The 18,844-nt window shown below is 35.5% G+C and overlaps 1 protein-coding gene across 1 annotated transcript in view; it reads right to left on the bottom strand.

Moving 5' to 3' along the window:
* PHF14 (PHD finger protein 14) overlaps positions 1-18,844 on the bottom strand; it is a 168,579-nt gene that overhangs the window by 108,670 nt on the left and 41,065 nt on the right. Inside the window, exons 9-14 of the mRNA XM_010561476.1 lie at positions 15,577-15,847; positions 14,897-15,003; positions 12,747-12,842; positions 11,066-11,169; positions 9,481-9,612; positions 1,846-2,014 (exon numbers count right to left, since the gene is read on the bottom strand). Coding sequence (XP_010559778.1) covers positions 1,846-2,014; positions 9,481-9,612; positions 11,066-11,169; positions 12,747-12,842; positions 14,897-15,003; positions 15,577-15,847 — 879 coding nt within the window. The remainder of the gene's footprint in view (positions 1-1,845; positions 2,015-9,480; positions 9,613-11,065; positions 11,170-12,746; positions 12,843-14,896; positions 15,004-15,576; positions 15,848-18,844) is intronic.

The raw sequence follows: 18,844 nt of genomic DNA, 5'->3' as shown, positions 1-18,844 counted from the left end.
TTCAGGTGCTTTGAAGGATAACAAAAAGAAATTTAAAAAAAACCAAATTGCAGCACTTAAGTACACATCCATAATTACACTGGATGAGAAACAACAGTAAAATTACGAATACTTCTAAAAGGGTGTTTTACTCTTCATAGTACACCCCGAGCAGACAGAAATTAGAAAAAAAATTATTATGAAGAAGGAAAAAAACAATTTTTCATGAAAGGGGGTATCCTTTATCATCTCTGAAATCAGTGTTATAAATAGGAGCTGCAGGATAAGCTGATCGCAAAATATCAATTCTGAATGTACAATTTAACATGAAATATGTTTTTTTCATATATTTAGCATATAGGCTTAATTAATCATACGCATTTGTACAAAATGTCTTACAGATACCAGCTATTGTTGTCAGTAACACCTAATGCAACTTTATCAAAATGAAATATTAGGGCTTACCCACAATTTCTGTCAACAAAGTAATGAAGAGTTAACTATGATAAACTGCTACAATGAAATCCAAACATGTAAGATGCATTCTGTTCTCTTAGGTATGTGGCAAAAAAACCTTCTTTCAATTATATCAATTCAAGATAAATTTATGCAAAACAAATGGAAATTCCCTTAAGAGCAACAGATACACAATTCAACAGTCTTATAACTGCACTTGTTGATTTTAACTGTAAGCAAGGCTGATTACACACTGTTAGCTAAGCAGGCTTGCCAATTCCTTCGAAAAGAAAATGAGATTGAATAAAACATGCCCAGAGATGCAAAGTACACTGAGAAGTGAGGACTGTAAAGTAAGTATATTTTCCAATTGTTGATTTTTTTCTTCTTTATTTTAAACTATTTTAAAGCATTTGAGCAGTGACAACACAAAGGACAGAACAAGTATCTGGTCATCATCGTCGAAATGCACCACATAGGTGTTCTCTGCGTAGTCAGACTCAACTTCTCATATGAAATTGTTCAAAGGTCAGGTTTTTTTTCCCCTCAAATATAGTCACAGACCTAATGAATTTAAAAGTATTCTCTTCCTAAAAAAAAACAAAAAAACAAAAAAAAACCCAAAAAAACCAAAACCCAAAAAAACCCAACCAAAAAAACCCAAACCAAAACAAACAAGCAACAAAAACTAACACCAACTTTCCTGGGTTCATAGCAGAGCTGAGTAGGAAACCCATACTGCCAGGAAGTATCTATTAAGTCTTCAGAGGTCTGTTATCTTCATTTTGCACTACTTTTCTACTTTCCAATGAAAGAAAGATGCCAAATATTTTATCAGTACAGGAAGCAAGAGCTTTTGCTTCTCTTCTCTAAAAACTATCCACCAGAAAAGTTTGAGAAAACATACAGTGACTAGTAAGACTAGGAAGCTAAACAAACTGAAATAACAGGATCTTGTGATAGTCACAAAATGTGCACTCAGTCAGTAGGTTGCCCGTACATATGGAAATGACCGATTACTTTACAGCTGTAATTGGCAATTTGATATATTTAAATCTTGGAATACAAGGGCGAAGTGTGCTTACTACTAAGGTGAAGAACAGACGTAAAGGCTAAGTTTAAGTGCAAACTGAATTTTCCCTTTTCCTGCAATTAACAGAGGACTTTGTGACCCAGGTAAAAGGAAAAGCTTGTACAGCTCTTCAGTTCAGTACTGTCTTTCCCAGCTTTTTATTTTAGCAAAACTATGCATTTAATACAAGTAAGAAAGCATTAAACAGAAGAAAGGGAATTTATAACAAAAATAGAACATCAATCAAATTGAAATCCCACAATTCAAAATGTCCAAAATGTAAATAATCTTAAAGTTATTATGAATATGAGCTGCATAACAACTCAACCATAATTTACCGTGTTTCTGATTGGAATTTTCTTCGGTTCTGGTGGCACATCCTGAGGAACAAATTTCACTGGTTCCTTAATCTGTCTCCTTGATCTTTTGGTCCCATCTGGTAAGGTTTCCATGGCGATATCAGCCTCCATGTCACTGCTACCTGCCTGGTCACACTCTGAGCATTGCCTGCAAAGTGGAAGATTTTCTATTTAAAACTGCAGTCACAAAATCAGAAAAAGAAACCTATTGAGGTGTTTGGGTTTAAAATAAAAAGTCAAGAAACCCAATGGACAGCTAAAAAAGTCCCTCGAATGTATGATATTTTAAGCAACTAACCAAAAAATGAGCAAGACGTTCTTATAGCTGGGTTTTTTTCTGACAGTATTTAAACCCTGAAAACCAAGACTTCGAAGTAGGATTTAATCTTCAAGAAAGATGCACCCTAGTTCACCATTTGCATCTGTCGTGGTTTAACCCCAGCCAACTCTCCAATGCAGTAACAGGAGAAAGAAGCTTTAGAGATAACAGCATTCCCTCCAAATTTTGTGTGTCTGCTTAGGTAAAGGTTACTTTGTGTTCTTTACTTTTATATGATGTATTGTCTTGTTGCCCAACTCAAAACTCTAAGGAGATTTTCTGTTTGGTAAGCATCAGAGAGCACAGCCCTCCATAATACTGCAGCATCAGTCATGTCATTAATTTATGTAATGGAAAGCACAACTGAAAGTACTTACTATGATCTGCTTATGCAGATGTAAGCAATAGCTATGAAAGTGTTTGAAAACACTGCGATGAGCAATTCTTACAAAAAGTTTATTTTCTCAATTATTATGGTAAAAATATGTACTATGTATAAATTTAAAAATAAGCATTCTACAACTACAGAGCTGCATTAAAAAAATTGAAGTTTTTATAAGACAAAAAAATAGCAGTATGATTTTACAGCAATATTTGGAGTTGGGAACCGAGTCTCTTGGATCTACCACCCTGCACTTATGATTTAAATCATTCCTGTTATTTCGCTCTGCACTATTATAAGGGGAAACACACTGTTTTTCTGCGACATAAGTTCAGACAGTTACAAAGAAAATAGCTATGCAGATCAGTCAAGTACTTCAGTTTCATTAGGGCCCTATTTAACTATAAATAAAGAAAGTATATTAACTTTGATGTTAGTGAGGAAGACAAGAAACATGTCTGCCAACAGATGAGGTACTGCATGCAAGTTCCTGAAATCCCATTTTTATGGCCGAGCTTGCTCTGAAACAGGTGGTCCAAGTGTCAGAGCAATCAAAATTAGAAAAAAGCTGGATCTACAACAAGAAAGCTGCAAAATCATAGTATGATGGAGGGCATGGGGTGTGTGAATCACAGAACAAAACTTCACAAATACACCAAAGGTGAGGGGAAAAAAGGAAAGTTATAAACATGAACTTACAAGCAACCTCTTGATTTACTGGAATAGCCTCTACTATTACAGGGAAGCACATCAACCCTATTATAAAGCAATCAAGCTTCAACGATAAAGTAGTTTGGTTGTTAGCTCCCACAGGGTCCACAAAAAAGCTATTACAGACACACACTCCTCTGACTTGGAAACAATCTCCTAACTTTCAGGTCCTATTATGGTTTATTTCAACATGGTTCTTGAATTTAAAGAACTCTTTTCCCATTCTGCTGTTTAATCCCAATATATTCATAGAAAGCAGCCATATGACTCCCCTTCCTTTTGGCTACACTAAAGTCATGCTCATTTAATTTCACCTCTTCAAGGACAATCAGTGAACAGAGAACCTACCACAACAGGTCACCTTTCCAACTACTCCAGCAATCTTTGACCATCTCTAAATTAGCAAGATTGCCATGCAGCACAAGCAAATTAACAGGAGAAGTAGCACCAAAGATTCAACTTCTGCACACAGGTTTTGTTTTGCTTTTAATCTGGACTTGCCTAATCTAGATTCACAGAAAAAAATCAATAGTAGGCAATAATATGCCTACTACTAAAATGCGCCTATTACTAAAAATTACTGGAAATGTTTGATCCATCAAGAAATCTCAGTGATGATCTGAAGCCTTTTAATCATACGGAAGGTCTTTAATTAAGCGCTAACAACCTACAGAAGAAAAGAAGTTGCATGGTTTTGTTGTGTTTTCAATTAGACTTGGTACAAGAACCAACAGTACCAGAGATAACTTCCCATCTCACAAAGCTAATGGATCTTCTCTACTCACTAGCAAAAGACAAGAACAGCAAGTGAAAGGGAACATACACTATTAATTTTCAAAAATTATTAATGGTCCAGGCTAACACTGAAACAGTGTTTTTGTGTAGCTGCATGATGCAAATGTTTCTATGTTGCCTGGCAGTGAATAGATTTTTGAGCATGGGCAGCTTCAACAAATGTGTGAAGCTATAATGGGGCTTTATTTCGGGGCTTTAATAAGCACTCGAAGACCAAAGAGTGCTTTCTGTTTATGAAGTTTTAGAAACTGACAGCATGAGAACTTAAACCTAGAAATTTACAAAGTGAAAAAGTGAACACCTGCATCACTGAGAAAACAAGGAGGGGAGGGATAGATTGGAGATGGGGTGTTTTTTTGGCGAAGTGGCAATGAAAACAGTAGAGAGAGAACCTTGTTACTTCCCAAAAAATTTAGTGTAAACAATGACATTATGATGCTTCCTTATGCTGCAGCTTTACACATCAAAAAAATGCACTTTAACTGATGGGCCTGGCACACGGGTATTTTTGAAATGATGATGAGAAAAGCTGAAGAAACACTAACACTGTTCCTTTATAAATGAAAGGTCACAAAGTTGAAGATCTCACAAACAGGGCTCAAAGCCAACATACTGGTAAACTTAACACAAATCTGGTTTTATTTTTGAAATTTTAATAACAAAGCAAACATCTTTGCTATATGAGACAGAAAACCAGATAAAAACATAAGAAAATACTTTCTTGAAAAGGTAACACTACAAAAAAATTAGGAAAAAATTGAGGGTTTGTTCAATTATCACATTATAGACAAATTAGACTGCAGTTAAGTGTTTTATGGTACATAATTTCAGAGTGGCTTGTGTGATGAAAATACAAAGTACTCAGTCTGAACAAGACAGTCATTCTTATAATCAGAACTGGGCATTAGGCCGGAAGAGGATTTGGAAGAAACCAGCATCCTCTGCACACAGTGCTTACTGTGAAAAAAGTAAATTTACATCTTCTGTGCTGAGTAAACACTACTACAGTGCTTCCAGAAAACAGTTCTGCCCTCAGTGTTTAAAAAGAAAGACTGTACAGTTATTAATTAGAGTTTGGCTTGGTTTTAATTAGAAGGAAACAGTTCTTATAGACACACTCTGTAATAAATCACTTCTTGCAATGTTAGCAAAAAATTAAACCACTTAGAACTTGAGAAACATGGACCATAGCTTTAAGATGACACCTATGCTCTGCTAATTTGAATAAACCACACATGTTGAATGATGTACTGGCAGTGGAAAAAAGGAGGACTGCTCTTATTCTGGATAAAAAGGCAGTATATATAAACCAAAAATAGTTTGTCAAAGAGCATCTTTCAGACAGTAAAGGTACTGAAAATTTGCCATTTGCAGTGAACCAAACGTTCCTTCATTAAGGACAAGTGACAAATACGTAAAAATTTATATGTTATATGCAATATTATACTGCACTCACACTTATATAAATTAATAATTTTATATCACTATCCAATGACTCAGGATGAAAAAACAATCAGTATGTGCTGGATCAGTACTGAATGAGTGGGGTCAGGAATATGAATGAATGTCCAGATACTGAATGAGTGTTCATGGGACTACTGGTCAGGAACTCCACAGCTCATTCTGTCCTGTGGCTAATACTCCTTACAGCAGTTACCACTAAAATTACTTGGCCTTCCAGAACAAAAATAAAAACTACCAAGCCTAATATGAACATTAGTCCTTGTTTGTTCATCTCAGTGCCCAGTATTTCACTTGCTACCAGAAGTTATCACTGTTTTTCAGCAATCTCATTTCAACAGAAAGAGCTAGTCCCTGTTGATAGCTGCCAAGTATTTTCTTAATGAAAGTGTCAATATTTTACAATCAGATTTTGATTCATTGTATTGTCTGTCAACACTTGTGCATTGCTTTTGTATCAGTTCAAATCATTCTCTACCAGGAAAATACACAGTTCCCAGTCCACCCAGTATGGGCAGGAGCATAAAAGCACATAAGTTGTCAGACAGAATGACAAGACTTAATTTTATGATAACATCTGAATCAAAAGAATATTCTAGTGGTTAATCAACAGGATTTCTGAGAAACTCAAAATTTCCAAATTTTTAAATAAAAGTATGCCACAGCATTTTACTCTATGATTAGAACTGCAGGTCTACTTTGAAAGCATCACATCAAAACAGATAGAAATTAATGCTTTCATGCTTTATTATATAAAATAGTTGTTATCCTTTTTTTCTCAAAATAAATCCATTTGAAATGAAGACAGGCTTTGAACTTACTATGTTACAAACAATTTCTTACTAAAATATTCAAGATGTATAAGTGTTACCTTGGAGAAAACTGTAAGGCCTCTGAACGGGGAAATTCTTTGTGTTAAGTGCTTGAAACCAGTTTCTAATAAGCCGTGAGACACTGGTACTCACCAGGTCTAAACTCTTACTACGATTTCACTAAGACCAAAATCATTACCTCCTTTTAATAACTAATTATAATTTGTGCTTTCTTTAACAAATTAGCTCTTAAATATAAAAAAAAAAATTAACTTTTTCTTACCATTACATGTAATAGTGGATTTAGTTAAACAATTTCAAAATCCTTTTTTGTATACTATAATTTAGATTTCTACTAAATGCTAAGCATGAAATGGACAAAAAGTATAACCATTAGCTAATCTACATAGCATCACACACGTAAGCTGAGTCATTTGGCATCCTCAAACACAGTCTAAAATATGAAGCATATGGAATAAACTCATGCTAAACTACTCAATGTTTAAATAAATACGTATTGATAAAGAATATGACTCTAATCATCAAACCTTTTCCAAAGGCTCAAGCTAGCAATTACGAAGAAATGATTAGCAGTGATAATGGAATAGAAAGTAAAAATTAAGAAACAATTATTTTTAACTGTTTCCTGCTTACTATTTTACAAGAGGAATAAAGTCAACATCTTTAACCACTTCATTTAAAGTCTTTCAACCTGCCTAATGTTTCAAGGAATTTACCACTATACCGATTTTCTTACTTCATCTTTTTGCAGAAGTTCCCATTATATCCTATACAAATATCTGAAAAATACATGGTTTCTGTATTAATTAAAAAAAAAAAAAAAAAATCACTTTTCTTCATCGCTTCATCAGAAGATTAAAATTGTATTCAAAACAGCAGAGGGGGGAAAAAACCTGCTGAACTCAAGCTTAGATTAAGGGTCCATTCTATAAGCTCTCTACTGATCCTGGAAAGAATACAGAAAGGCATGTTCAATGATGAAAAGAATGCAATCAGTATAGCTCAATTTGTCTGCTATAATCTCACACTCCAGAATATGCCTTAGCTAATTAGAAGTAAAAGCTAAGTTTGCGATGTGAGATATAATTGAAGCATGAAATTCACAACAAAGATAAGTTATAGCTTTGAAATAAAAGTGTTTTACTACCTAACCTGACCTATTCTGCCTTTAACACCTACTGAGAATTGTAGTCTTACATCTTTTGGACTGATGGCTTTCAGTGAGCCTTTTCAACTTGGTTAAAAAGCAGAACAAAAATCAAGAACCTCCTGTGCAAATGTAGAAGCTACCAAAAAAATTTTAAAAAATGCTTCCGTGTAACATAACTACTTGGTAAATTTGACCAAAGAGCTCAGAATGCCCTTGAAATAATGAAAAGGCCAAAATCACACACTACATTAAGTGATAGTGAAAACTTTTCTGAGATTTTCAGCTTTTTAATGGAAATCTCTATTAATTTACTAACTAAATTTACTGGGGTAGATCCAAGTTTTGTCAAGTTAAAATATAAAAAACCAGAGACCTCCCATTTCACGTACCGGCCATCTTGCCCTACACTCAATCATCAAAACTACCAAAAAAATGACTGTCCTGGTTTCAGCTGGGATAGAGTTAATTGTCTTCTTAGTAGCTGGTACAGTGCTATGTTTTGAGTTCAGTATGAGAAGAATGTTGATAACACTGATGTTTTCAGTTGTTGCTAAGTAGTGTTTAGACTAAAGTCAAGGATTTTTCAGCTTCTCATGCCCAGCCAGCAAGAAGGCTGGAGGGGCACAAGAAGTTGGCACAGGACACAGCCAGGGCAGCTGACCCAAACTGGCCAAAGGGGTATTCCATACCATGGGACGCCACATCTAGTGTATAAACTGGGGGGGGGCGGGGAATCGCCACTCGGGGACTAGCTGGGTGTTGATCAGCGAGCGGTGAGCAATTGCACTGCACATCATTTGTACATTCCAATCCTTTTATTATTGCTGTTGTCATTTTATTAGCGTTATCATTATCATTATTAGTTTCTTCTTTTCTGTTCTATTAAACCGTTCTTATCTCAACCCATGGGTTTTACTTCTTTTCCTGATTTTCTCCCCCATCCCACTGGGTGGGGGGGAGTGAGTGAGCGGCTGCGTGGTGCTTAGTTGCTGACTGGGGTTAAACCACGACAATGACTTAAGTAAATGTTTTATGGAAGTTTTTAAAAAATAAAAATAAAAAAAATTAAGAGACTTATAAAGAAAAATAGAAATCAAGTTTTCTTGATTAAAATAGTTTTACTGTATTTTTAGAAGGAATTCTTATACTACTGTATTTTTAGAAGGAATTCTTATAATATTGTGATTCGGTACCTTAACGTTCAGACAAAGTGATGATGATTCCTAGAGATGCTGTACACTAACTTCCTGCCAGATAAAAATTGCTTCTGTGTAACTGCTTCTAACACATTTCAGAGCAGTTTAGAAACATGCAGAACACTAACACAACACAGCAGCACAATAATTTTATGACAGGTTGGAAATCAGCACCTTTACCACATTATCAGCTCTCCACTGTACCACTTAGCTTTTGTTCTGCTACCCTGCCACGAAAAGAATTTTAATTCATGGAAATGTAACTGCAGTAAGTATGGTTACGCACATGCTTCTGCCATTGCAGATTTAAATCGTAAGACAGAAGTAAACCCAACTGATTTCCCATATCGCAATAAACTGATCTACTACTAACAAGTTTATTTTAAGTATTTACAAGTATTTTCCTAAAGATCTGGACAGAGAGTTGCATATCTGGGTCTTAAGAGAAACAGAAGACCAAGCGTTTCATCTCCTGAAGGCAGCCTATAGTTTCCTATCATTATTACATAGCAGCATTAATAAACACAAATGAACACAAAAGCTAAGAAAATTAAAGCTATAATCTATTTCTACACAGTGGCTAATAATGAGAAAATCTTTACTTTTTTATCTTGAAATATCATTGCTAATAACCTGAAAGTAAAATAACTCAGTTCAGACTGCATTACAGGAATGTCCAAAACACTTAGAATTTGCAAGTCTACTCATGTTTATGTCCTAGTTAAGTACAGAGATAGCACAAGACCACACATCAAAGGCATTCTTACCAGTAACTGTTCTTGGTCTTCCTTGGCATCCTTGTAAGAGGTGGATCCAGGCAACCAAGATGATAATGGAGTTTACAAGTATCACACAGTAGCAGTAGATGTTGATCATGGTTCTTCTTGCAAATTCCACAACTTTTAATGTAGGTAGCAGAAAAGCATTATAATTACATTTGAAATCATAAACTATACATCCCAGCACATTCCCCAGTTTCAATACAAACATGTGGCAACTTCAATTTGAATGCTTCATTTATGTGCTTTTTAAGGAGCTTCTACCTATATACAATAAAGCATAAAAGGCACCTAATATAGTTAACAACAAAATGGCTTTCAATCAGTATTTTTTTGAGGACTTCTAAGCAGTAAGTAATCACTTGATACTTCAACAAAATGTACCAGTGGCAAATGGAAAAAATACTACCTGTGCCATCCAAACACTTAAATAGAAGATTATACTGCTATTATCAGTCTTAACAATCATATGCTTATTTTAATAATGCAAGCCTCCTGAAATAGGTCAGTGCTGCTATTATGTTGGGCAATGTATCAACTCATAAGAAATTACATTTCCTTTTTATTATTATTATTTTACTGGAATTGAAATTTTAGTTATTTCAAAAAGATCAGGCACTCATTGATTCCGTTATAAAATAGGAGGGACTAAATGACTGGATTTGAATGAAAAAGAACTAGCAAAGCATGACTCATATTATTTGTTTGTGTATATGTCTAAATTGCCAAATCCTCAGCCTACTGCCATGTTCTCAAGATTTCTACCTCTCACAGTGCTAGAATTAACTTTTGATTACGTGACCCATCTTCCTCATTTAGCCTGCTAGCTGGGCAAGATGCTGCCCACTTGCTGTGGCTAAGGCCTGGCTGCTGCTCTCTAGGTAAGTGACAGACTGTGCTGCTTCTCAGCTGGTGGCAAGAGAATATGATCTAAGACAATATGTATATTTTGCACAGTCATGCTCTGGGATCCTAGTGTATGTTCTACTGTTAGGCTTAGTTAAAACCCAGTCAGTAGCTTCACAACTTACAGAAGAGGGGAAAAGGTGGAACAACAGCAGAGTAAGTGAATACATTCTATTTCTATGAATTCCCCAGAAAACAGAAGTAGGGAAATTTAAAACACAAGATATCCCAAAGCATTTGACAACCCATGAGCAAAAAGTAAAAATTCTTGTATAACAAGTGTTTTATGCACCCAGCCACTGGGACTAAACAGCAGCAGAACTGTTCACAAAATCATCAATGACGACTCCATTCAAAAGACAAGATGACTAGTTAAAAATTTTCACATCACAGAGACAAAGGACCCCTCTACTTCAGCTGTAAAGAGTTACCTTTGTCCTTAAAGCACTGCTGTCAAATTAGCAAAAAAACCCCAAACCTTACTGATGTGTGCTAAGGTGAAGAATTAACTACTATTCAACTTAGCCTTCAGAAGTAAGTAAAATGTACAGACAACTCTGAAACATTTTGTTTGCCTCGGTTTTGATTAACAATTTTCTCTTAACACTTTTGCGAAACTATAACTTACTAGATATTGTATCTATTCTGTCAAGACTTCATTACTTGCCTATAAAGTACGGCCGGAAGTGTAGATGTCTTTTGTGTTCCTCCTTCCTTTTTACTTGGTTTCCTTTCCTTAGGAGCACGTAGAATTGCTGGTATGTTCAGTTTCTATTGGATTTGAACAAATGCAGTACACGTGAGTTTTGAGACTTTACCACTCCAATCTCAATGCATGAAGAACAAGACTCAAATTATGAGTGGGAAATTGCTTACCTAGCTATTTTACAGACAACAGCCACTACAGATGTTTATCCCAGTATGATTTCATAATATAAAGTAGTAATATATTCATTTTTTCAATTCAATAAATAAAAACCATATTGAAATACTAGCTTTTAAATTTTTTCTCCAAGCTTCAAATAGAGAGATGGACAAGGATGCGTTTGTCTAGGCAGCTGAAACAATCAAAGGCAAATTCACGAATACTCAAGAATACTGAGGCAGTTTACTTTCCGCAACATCCCTGCTACATTGGTGCTCGATAGGTTAATTAGAAAAATTATCTTATTGGACCAAGCCCTCCACAAAGCAGACAAGATTCTCTTCGGGTTTCTACTAATCTGCAGTATGCTAGCTTCTCGGACAGCAACCATCTATCAAAGTCATTTCTCAGCAGCCCCATGGGTCTGCATCTGTTCAACCAACTGGAAAAAAAATGTCATGCAAGCTGTGTAAATGAATTCTACTCAACCTTTCTTCTTTTTTTTTTTTTTTTTTTAATTTAGTAACATTTGCACCAGGAAATATATTTGTGAATATTTACTCAAAGCCATCTTAAAAAGGAGGGTAAAAAATAATCTTGATTCAAGAGATATGTTATATGAGAATCCTTCTTCACAAGTAGAAAAGATAGGCAGACAAATAGAACTAGAAAAAGCTAGCATACCTTAAGAACTACTACTGCATAAAGAAAGGGCAAGCTTCATTTTCCGAACAGCAGCACAAACTCAGCAGTACCAAAGGGCATGACAAAATTGTGACCTAATTGTATGTCTGCATTTTCACAATGAAGAGTTTCTTCAATCTTCCTTAAAATCATAATTGGAAATCATTTCCATCTATCTCCGATATCTAAAATGCCCATCACCATTTAATACCTTTGACATAAAACATATATCAAAACACTGCAAGAATCTACACTTCTCTCTTTTTCCTGTATCAATGAGAACAAAGATAATTGCTGGCAACAGGAAGTAATCCAAATCTTCTCTTCTCCTAGATATTTATAGTCATGTGACCAAAATATTCTGCTCTGTCCAGTTAAAAACCATCACATACATGATGCAGTTTTAAAGATTTATACCTTATAAAAGCCATAAGAGTTACCATATCATTTGAAGCCTGCAGTAACTAAAGACAACGTAGAGACAAAAATGGTAGAATTAACTCATGCTTCACGTTAAGCTTCGTCACAAACGACAGGTCAATCAGTTATACCAAATGAAAGAATTTTGCAAACAAGTTTGCTATTACAACAATAAAATTAAGCTACAGGTTCCCAGTAGGTGGTTTGCAAAAGTCTAGGTATTTCAATCGGGAAACGTTATCCCCAGAGTAAAGCCTGGGTCTGATCAAATTAACTTATTCAGCCATAGAAGTGACAGACAGAAACAAAAAGGCCTATTGTTGGAAAACCAGGTCTGCCTATGAACTATAAAAGAGGGGGGAGAAAAAATACAACCAACCTGCCCAATGATTCTACCCAGCAGAGCCCAAATGCCTTGCCCTTCATTTCGCAGTTTTCCATTCATATTTTGTAGCTCTTCCAAGGACTCACACAGCTGAAAAGTTAAAGAAAAAGAATCAATAAGGATGAAAATCCATTAAGAGTTATTTAATAAAATTTATTCAACCTCTTACCTATCAAGAGTGCATTAGTTTATTGTAGAATTAAAAAAAAAAAAAATAGAACTCATGTCAATATAGCTGAGACCAGTGCAATCATTCAGCAATTTAACAGAACTAAGATGAAAACCTGGGCAGCCACTCATTTTGTAAAGATCTGAAACATTTCAGCATGAAAATAAGGTTTCATAAAGTCAATTAGAAAGCAAAACTAAAATACAGCAACATCTTTATGTGTTGTCCATACTACTTAAGCAGCAAGATTGTAACAAGCAAGCATATAAATGAATTAAAGCTCTGCATTGCCATACCAAAGAACACTCACTCTCATAAAAAGAGATATAATTTATTAAATGATGCAAGCAGAAAAAAAGTTTTTTTTCTTCTGGAAGTAACTGTTAGCTACCACCCAGCATACACAACCTATTACTTTGGTTAAAAGCCCCACATACAACCTCCTTCCCTGTCCTGGTTTCAGCTGGGATAGAGTTAACTGTCTTCCTAGTAGCTGGTACAGTGCTATGTTTTGAGTTCAGTATGAGAAGAATGTTGATAACACTGATGTTTTCAGTTGTTGCTCAGTAGTGTTTAGACTAGAGTCAAGGATTTTTCAGCTTCTCATGCCCAGCCAGGGCACCTGGCCCAAACTGGCCAACAGTGTATTCCATACCATGTGACGTCCCATCTAGTTTAGAAACTGGGAAGTGGGGGGCAGGGATTCGCCACTGGGGGTCTGGCTGGGTGTCGGTCGGTGAGTGGTGAGCAATTGCCCCGCGCATCATTTGTACATTCCAATCCTTTTATTACTACTGTTGGCATTTTATTAGTGTTATCATTATCATTATTAGTTTCTTCTTTTCTGTTCTATTAAACCGTTCTTATCTCAACCCACGAGTTTTACTTCTTTTCCTGATTTTCTCCCCCATCCCACTGGATGGGGGTGGAGTGAGTGAGCAGCTGCGTGGTGCTTAGCTGCTGGCTGGGGTTAAACCACGACATTCCCCTTTACCATCTTTGGGCAGTTCACAAGGACCTGTTGCTTCATTTCCATATGTTCTCATTTAAAACACACACCCAACAGTCTAAGAATTAATAGCAACACTATTTTTTGTTATCAATAACCATCACTTGATAGGTTGCTGAATTCAGCAAGAATCGCAGTATGTCATCTGTCACAAAAGATACAGTACTTCTATGTTCCATGTAAAAATATTTAAAGATTAAAATAAAGAAATAATTATTTCATAAAAATGCAATTAAAACACAAAATGCTTTTTTAACCATGATGATGAGTTAATAAAAAATTACATTAGCAACATTTTGGTGGAGCAATCCATCATTTACAGGCCCCAAATTTCCTGTACTCAAACAAAACATGCAGAGGACACAGTGTGAATATTGATTATTTCAGCCTGAAAAATTAGCTAAGTCATTAAACCTGTGATGAACACAACTGGAGTTGGAGTTGACATAAATAAATAAATAAATAACACTGTGACAATCCTGGATTCCCAAGTATCAGGTAGGGTTCCAAGCAGAAAACCAAGCAGGTTCAAAAATAACCTAGAACAATACAGAAGCAAAACAAAACAAAACAAAAAAAACACTGAAAGGGAGAACTGTCTGTTGTTTCAAGTTCCCAAATGAAATGCATACAAAGAACGCAAAAAAAGAAGGACCTTAAGACACAGTTCACTCATGAGAGGGACCTGTCTGTCCATGTCCAATTTGTTACTGGAGCAATAAGTGGGGTCGGTTAAAGAACTGCCCAGCCAACATAGAACATTCTAAAAGTTGATTCTACTTGTACTGGGAGGATGGACCACAGAATATTTTTAAAATAAGAAATATATTTTTAGATATTACTTTTAAAGAAAGAATAGTATGTATCTTTCTTTCTAAGTCATTTTGCTTGGAAAGCAGAATGCTATCGAATTTAACAGTAGCAATACTAAAACAGTACAACAGTTTATTATCCCTTTTTCTTCACCTTATTATACTCCACATGAAGCTTTTCTTGCTCATTTTCTAATTTATCCTTGATATTCTTCTGTTCAGCCATATTCTCCTGGATTTGAATCATCCGCATATTTCTCTCTATTTAAAAGAAAATTGGTTTATTTCCTATCCTTGGATATATTTTCAAGTTTTATGCACTGAAAAAAGTGAAACAATGAAAGCATAAAACCATAACAATGCGAAAACACAAAACTATAGCCTATAGGTTTATTACACAGACCGAGTAGAATGAACAGTCATAACATTTACGTTTTGCTGCATAAATAACATAGTTATTTAAATGGTGAGCTTTGATCAGCCATCTAGCAAATAGTCCCAAAGTCACGCTATTCCGCATAGAAATGGAGGAAAATGTCAGGAAAAAAAAATGATACCAAAAGGTACCTAGGCTTCTACTCCCTTCTTAGCAAAGACAGTTTAGCCTCCTGTTTATATTTGAAAGATTTTCTTCTTTTCTGAAATGTCTTTTTTAAAAAATAACTAACTTTCTGTGTAAATAAAGATACCAAGCAATAATATACCTGACCTAAAATGAAGTCATAATTCATATTTATCTGTTAATAACAATGAAATACAAGTAAAATAAAAAAGCCAATGAGTTAGCAAAGTGATAATTTTACATTAAGAAAAATATGTAATTTTCATCCTTACCAAGGTAATAATTCACAAAATCAGCAGTGAGAGCTGGTTGTTTATGTTTTCTTCTTCCATCAACACTGGAACTAGTATCTGAAGTATCCACTGGAAAAATGTCTGTACTAATCCCCATTAATTCGGCTTTGCGCATAAGTTTACGTATGGCTGAAGCACTGCTAGTAAGTGGTCGTGGTAGCTTCTCCCTGGGAACCCAGGCCTGAGGCCTAGTGGTGCGGGCCAGCTCCGCCTTGGCACGATACTGTTGTAGCCTGGCATTGATTCGAGCCTGCAATAAAGAATTCCATAGATTAAAAACATAAGAGAACAATTAAAAATTGATTTTGAGTTTTATCTTTTTGGAACACATTTGCATTTTATTTTCATTTTGAAAGCCACGCGGTCTAATCAATGCCATTTTCATTCTGGAACTCTGTAACTTAAGAAACAGCCACTGATACAGACATTTGGTTTTACTTCAAAATGTATACACAAATAACATTATCCTTTCACTAGGTTTTGGAGCTATGCACAGGTTTCTTGATGAGACTTCCCCACCAACAAAAGTAACACAAATGATTGCTGGCTTTCAGACAATCCCATCTAATAATGATAATTTGATGGGACTGTGAAAACTCACTACTGGGAAAAGCCTTGGCTGACCTATCAAAAATACATTTAAATACACTTTAAATTGATAGCTCTGTGAGCAATAAAAGTTTATGAAGAGTATTTTTGCCGTATTTTGACATCCTTTTGTAGGAACTCCTTCCTCAATGCCATATCTCTTTATAAATTTTAAACTAGCTGATTATAATGTGCCAAACCCACAAATCAAACAGAAGTGAAGTAGGCAAGAGAAGCTCACAATATATATTGTTGATGACATCTGTGTATTTGTGACCATCTGGGAGATCTACCCCAGATCAAGTTGTTACTGACAGTTGGAAAATGCTGTCTTGCGGGAACACTATGCAGTGGCAATTCTGGCAGAAAATGACATCAACATACAAACCTTCAGAGGCAAAACTCCAGCTGACTATCAGTTAGAAGTTTTTTACTTGCCTGCAGAAAGAAGAAACTAAACTAATCCAACTGCCCAACCATATGGTATGATACTTCTGAGACAAAAGCCAAAAAGCATGCATATATACACATGCTATGGTTAAGGAACATCTCTGATTACAAATAGAATTGTTAAAGGTAATATTACAGACCGTTTAACACACGTTACCTTACTAGGTCTTGAACATCAATGACCAAGAAACATGGTAAATGTGGCTTGCAGGCCAGCTCTGACCCCAAGGGCTTTTTTCTTGGACCCACAGCAGCAAGGAACAGATCCACCTACAGCCACCGCCTCGTTTTATTCTCCACCGGAAGGACCAAGGATGGTTTATGGCTTCCTCAGCTAAGACACTTCTTTACTGATTACATGCTCAGTTCTGAAACCCTTGGGGTCATTTAAGATGTCATACAACTGCATACCCAGAGCCCTATTCCAGAAATAGATGACAGATTAAAATGGCTAATGTCTAAATGGAATCCTGAACTCAAGTTACTTGGATTTAAGCAATTTTCAAGTATACGCTTTACTCAAGGAACGTACATTTACTTTATTGATATCAAAAGAACTATTTCAACGTGGAACATCTTCCAACAATCAATAACAGTTGTAGACAGCTTTGTATATTACATTCTTTAGAGAGATTTACTTTCTTGGGCCACATGACTTGCCAGATCATTGGCTCAGTTATTCCTGCCTGGGCTACAAAGCACCAAATATCCATTTTCCCACTTCAAAAGTATGCCTCAAAAATCCACTTTCACAATACCAGATAAATTATTTGTACAACTGCATACTTATTTATGTTAGCTCAATGTTTGTAAACCTTACTTAAGCCTACAAAATCCCTTGGAAGTGAGCTTTTGTATGTACATACATATATACACTCTCTCTATATATTTACTACTTAATCTTTTTTTCCAGACTAAGCTGTCTCAAGATTCTCATTACTCAGACAAAATCCTAATTTAACAAGGATGGCTGAATTAATTGGTGGAATTTTAACATCCTCATGCAGGCAACATATGGTAAGGTAAGGGGTGAATTTATACATACTTTGTGTGAACTCCCTGGTCAGACATTTCTAGTATGTATTAAGCACCCTTACAGTTCTGCATTTCTAAAAAGGCACAGAAACCACTCAAAGACAAACAATTACTTCATAAAATCCCAATACATACAACTGGACATGGAAATGTATTTTTCAAGCATCCAATCTGTTTCCATCCATGTAAACTCAGGCACACACAATACTAATGCAAACTCATACAACACCAGAGCCATCAATAGTGAAATCAAGTGGTTTTACAAAATGTATGCAAATTATCAAATTTGTACCAAGGTGCCTATGACACCATGTCAAGTAACTCCACCTGCAGTTTTCAGCATTCATTATTTCAGTTTGCAAAGATTTAATCCAAACAATTTAGAATAAAACATCTGCAGGGTTGTGGTTCAGGGGAAAGAGGAGGAAGAGAGGGAAATGCTGGGAATTTATCAGCATTACCAGCTCTTCATAACAAATGCCTGAAAACAGAGCTAACAAGCCCTGTTGGACCAAAACTGATTTTGCACAACCAGCACTTACCATTATGTTGCATAGTATTCATATTGTTGTGATTACTCCACCACATAGGTGCATTTCACATAATTGAGAGCTGAGTGTATTCAGCAAGAATTATGTAACCAGTTAAATCAAGCTACATGAAGCTCAATACCCCAGAGAAATACTTTATTCAAAATTCTTCTACAACAGAGTTTGCTCATATTCATTCTCAACTGCACAGGTTACTTGAAATTAATATTCTCTTCTATTCAAAGATCTTTGAAGAACAAGAAAGGTATGATTTTTTTAAATAAAAAGTTTGATGATATGAAGATTTATTTTCTGATCATTACACTACAGTCCTCCCTTCACAAAAAAAGACATTATTTCTCTCCCATAACTGCCTTCCACTATTTACAGCATCTGCTACTTTCGACAACAAATTAGGCAGGATTAATTCAGATAAGAAGCTGCTTTTCTACACAGGTATGATTTTTCCACAGAATGCAGTTCAGCCTCAGCAGTGAAAGCAAAGTATGCCATAAATTCCTCAGAATCAGAAAAAAAATAAAGTACACACGTTAAAACATATCAAACTACACAGATTCCATCAGAAGGCTTGAAAGCTTTACATCAACAGGACATTTATCAGTTAGGCTTATGCAGTAACATTT

The sequence above is a fragment of the Haliaeetus leucocephalus genome, unplaced genomic scaffold (genome assembly GCF_000737465.1).
Source record: "Haliaeetus leucocephalus isolate CR32 unplaced genomic scaffold, Haliaeetus_leucocephalus-4.0 Scaffold146, whole genome shotgun sequence".
Lineage (NCBI taxonomy): Eukaryota > Metazoa > Chordata > Aves > Accipitriformes > Accipitridae > Haliaeetus > Haliaeetus leucocephalus.
The sequence above is the reverse complement of the archived record's forward strand: the minus strand, read 5'-3'. Positions and strand labels throughout refer to the sequence as shown.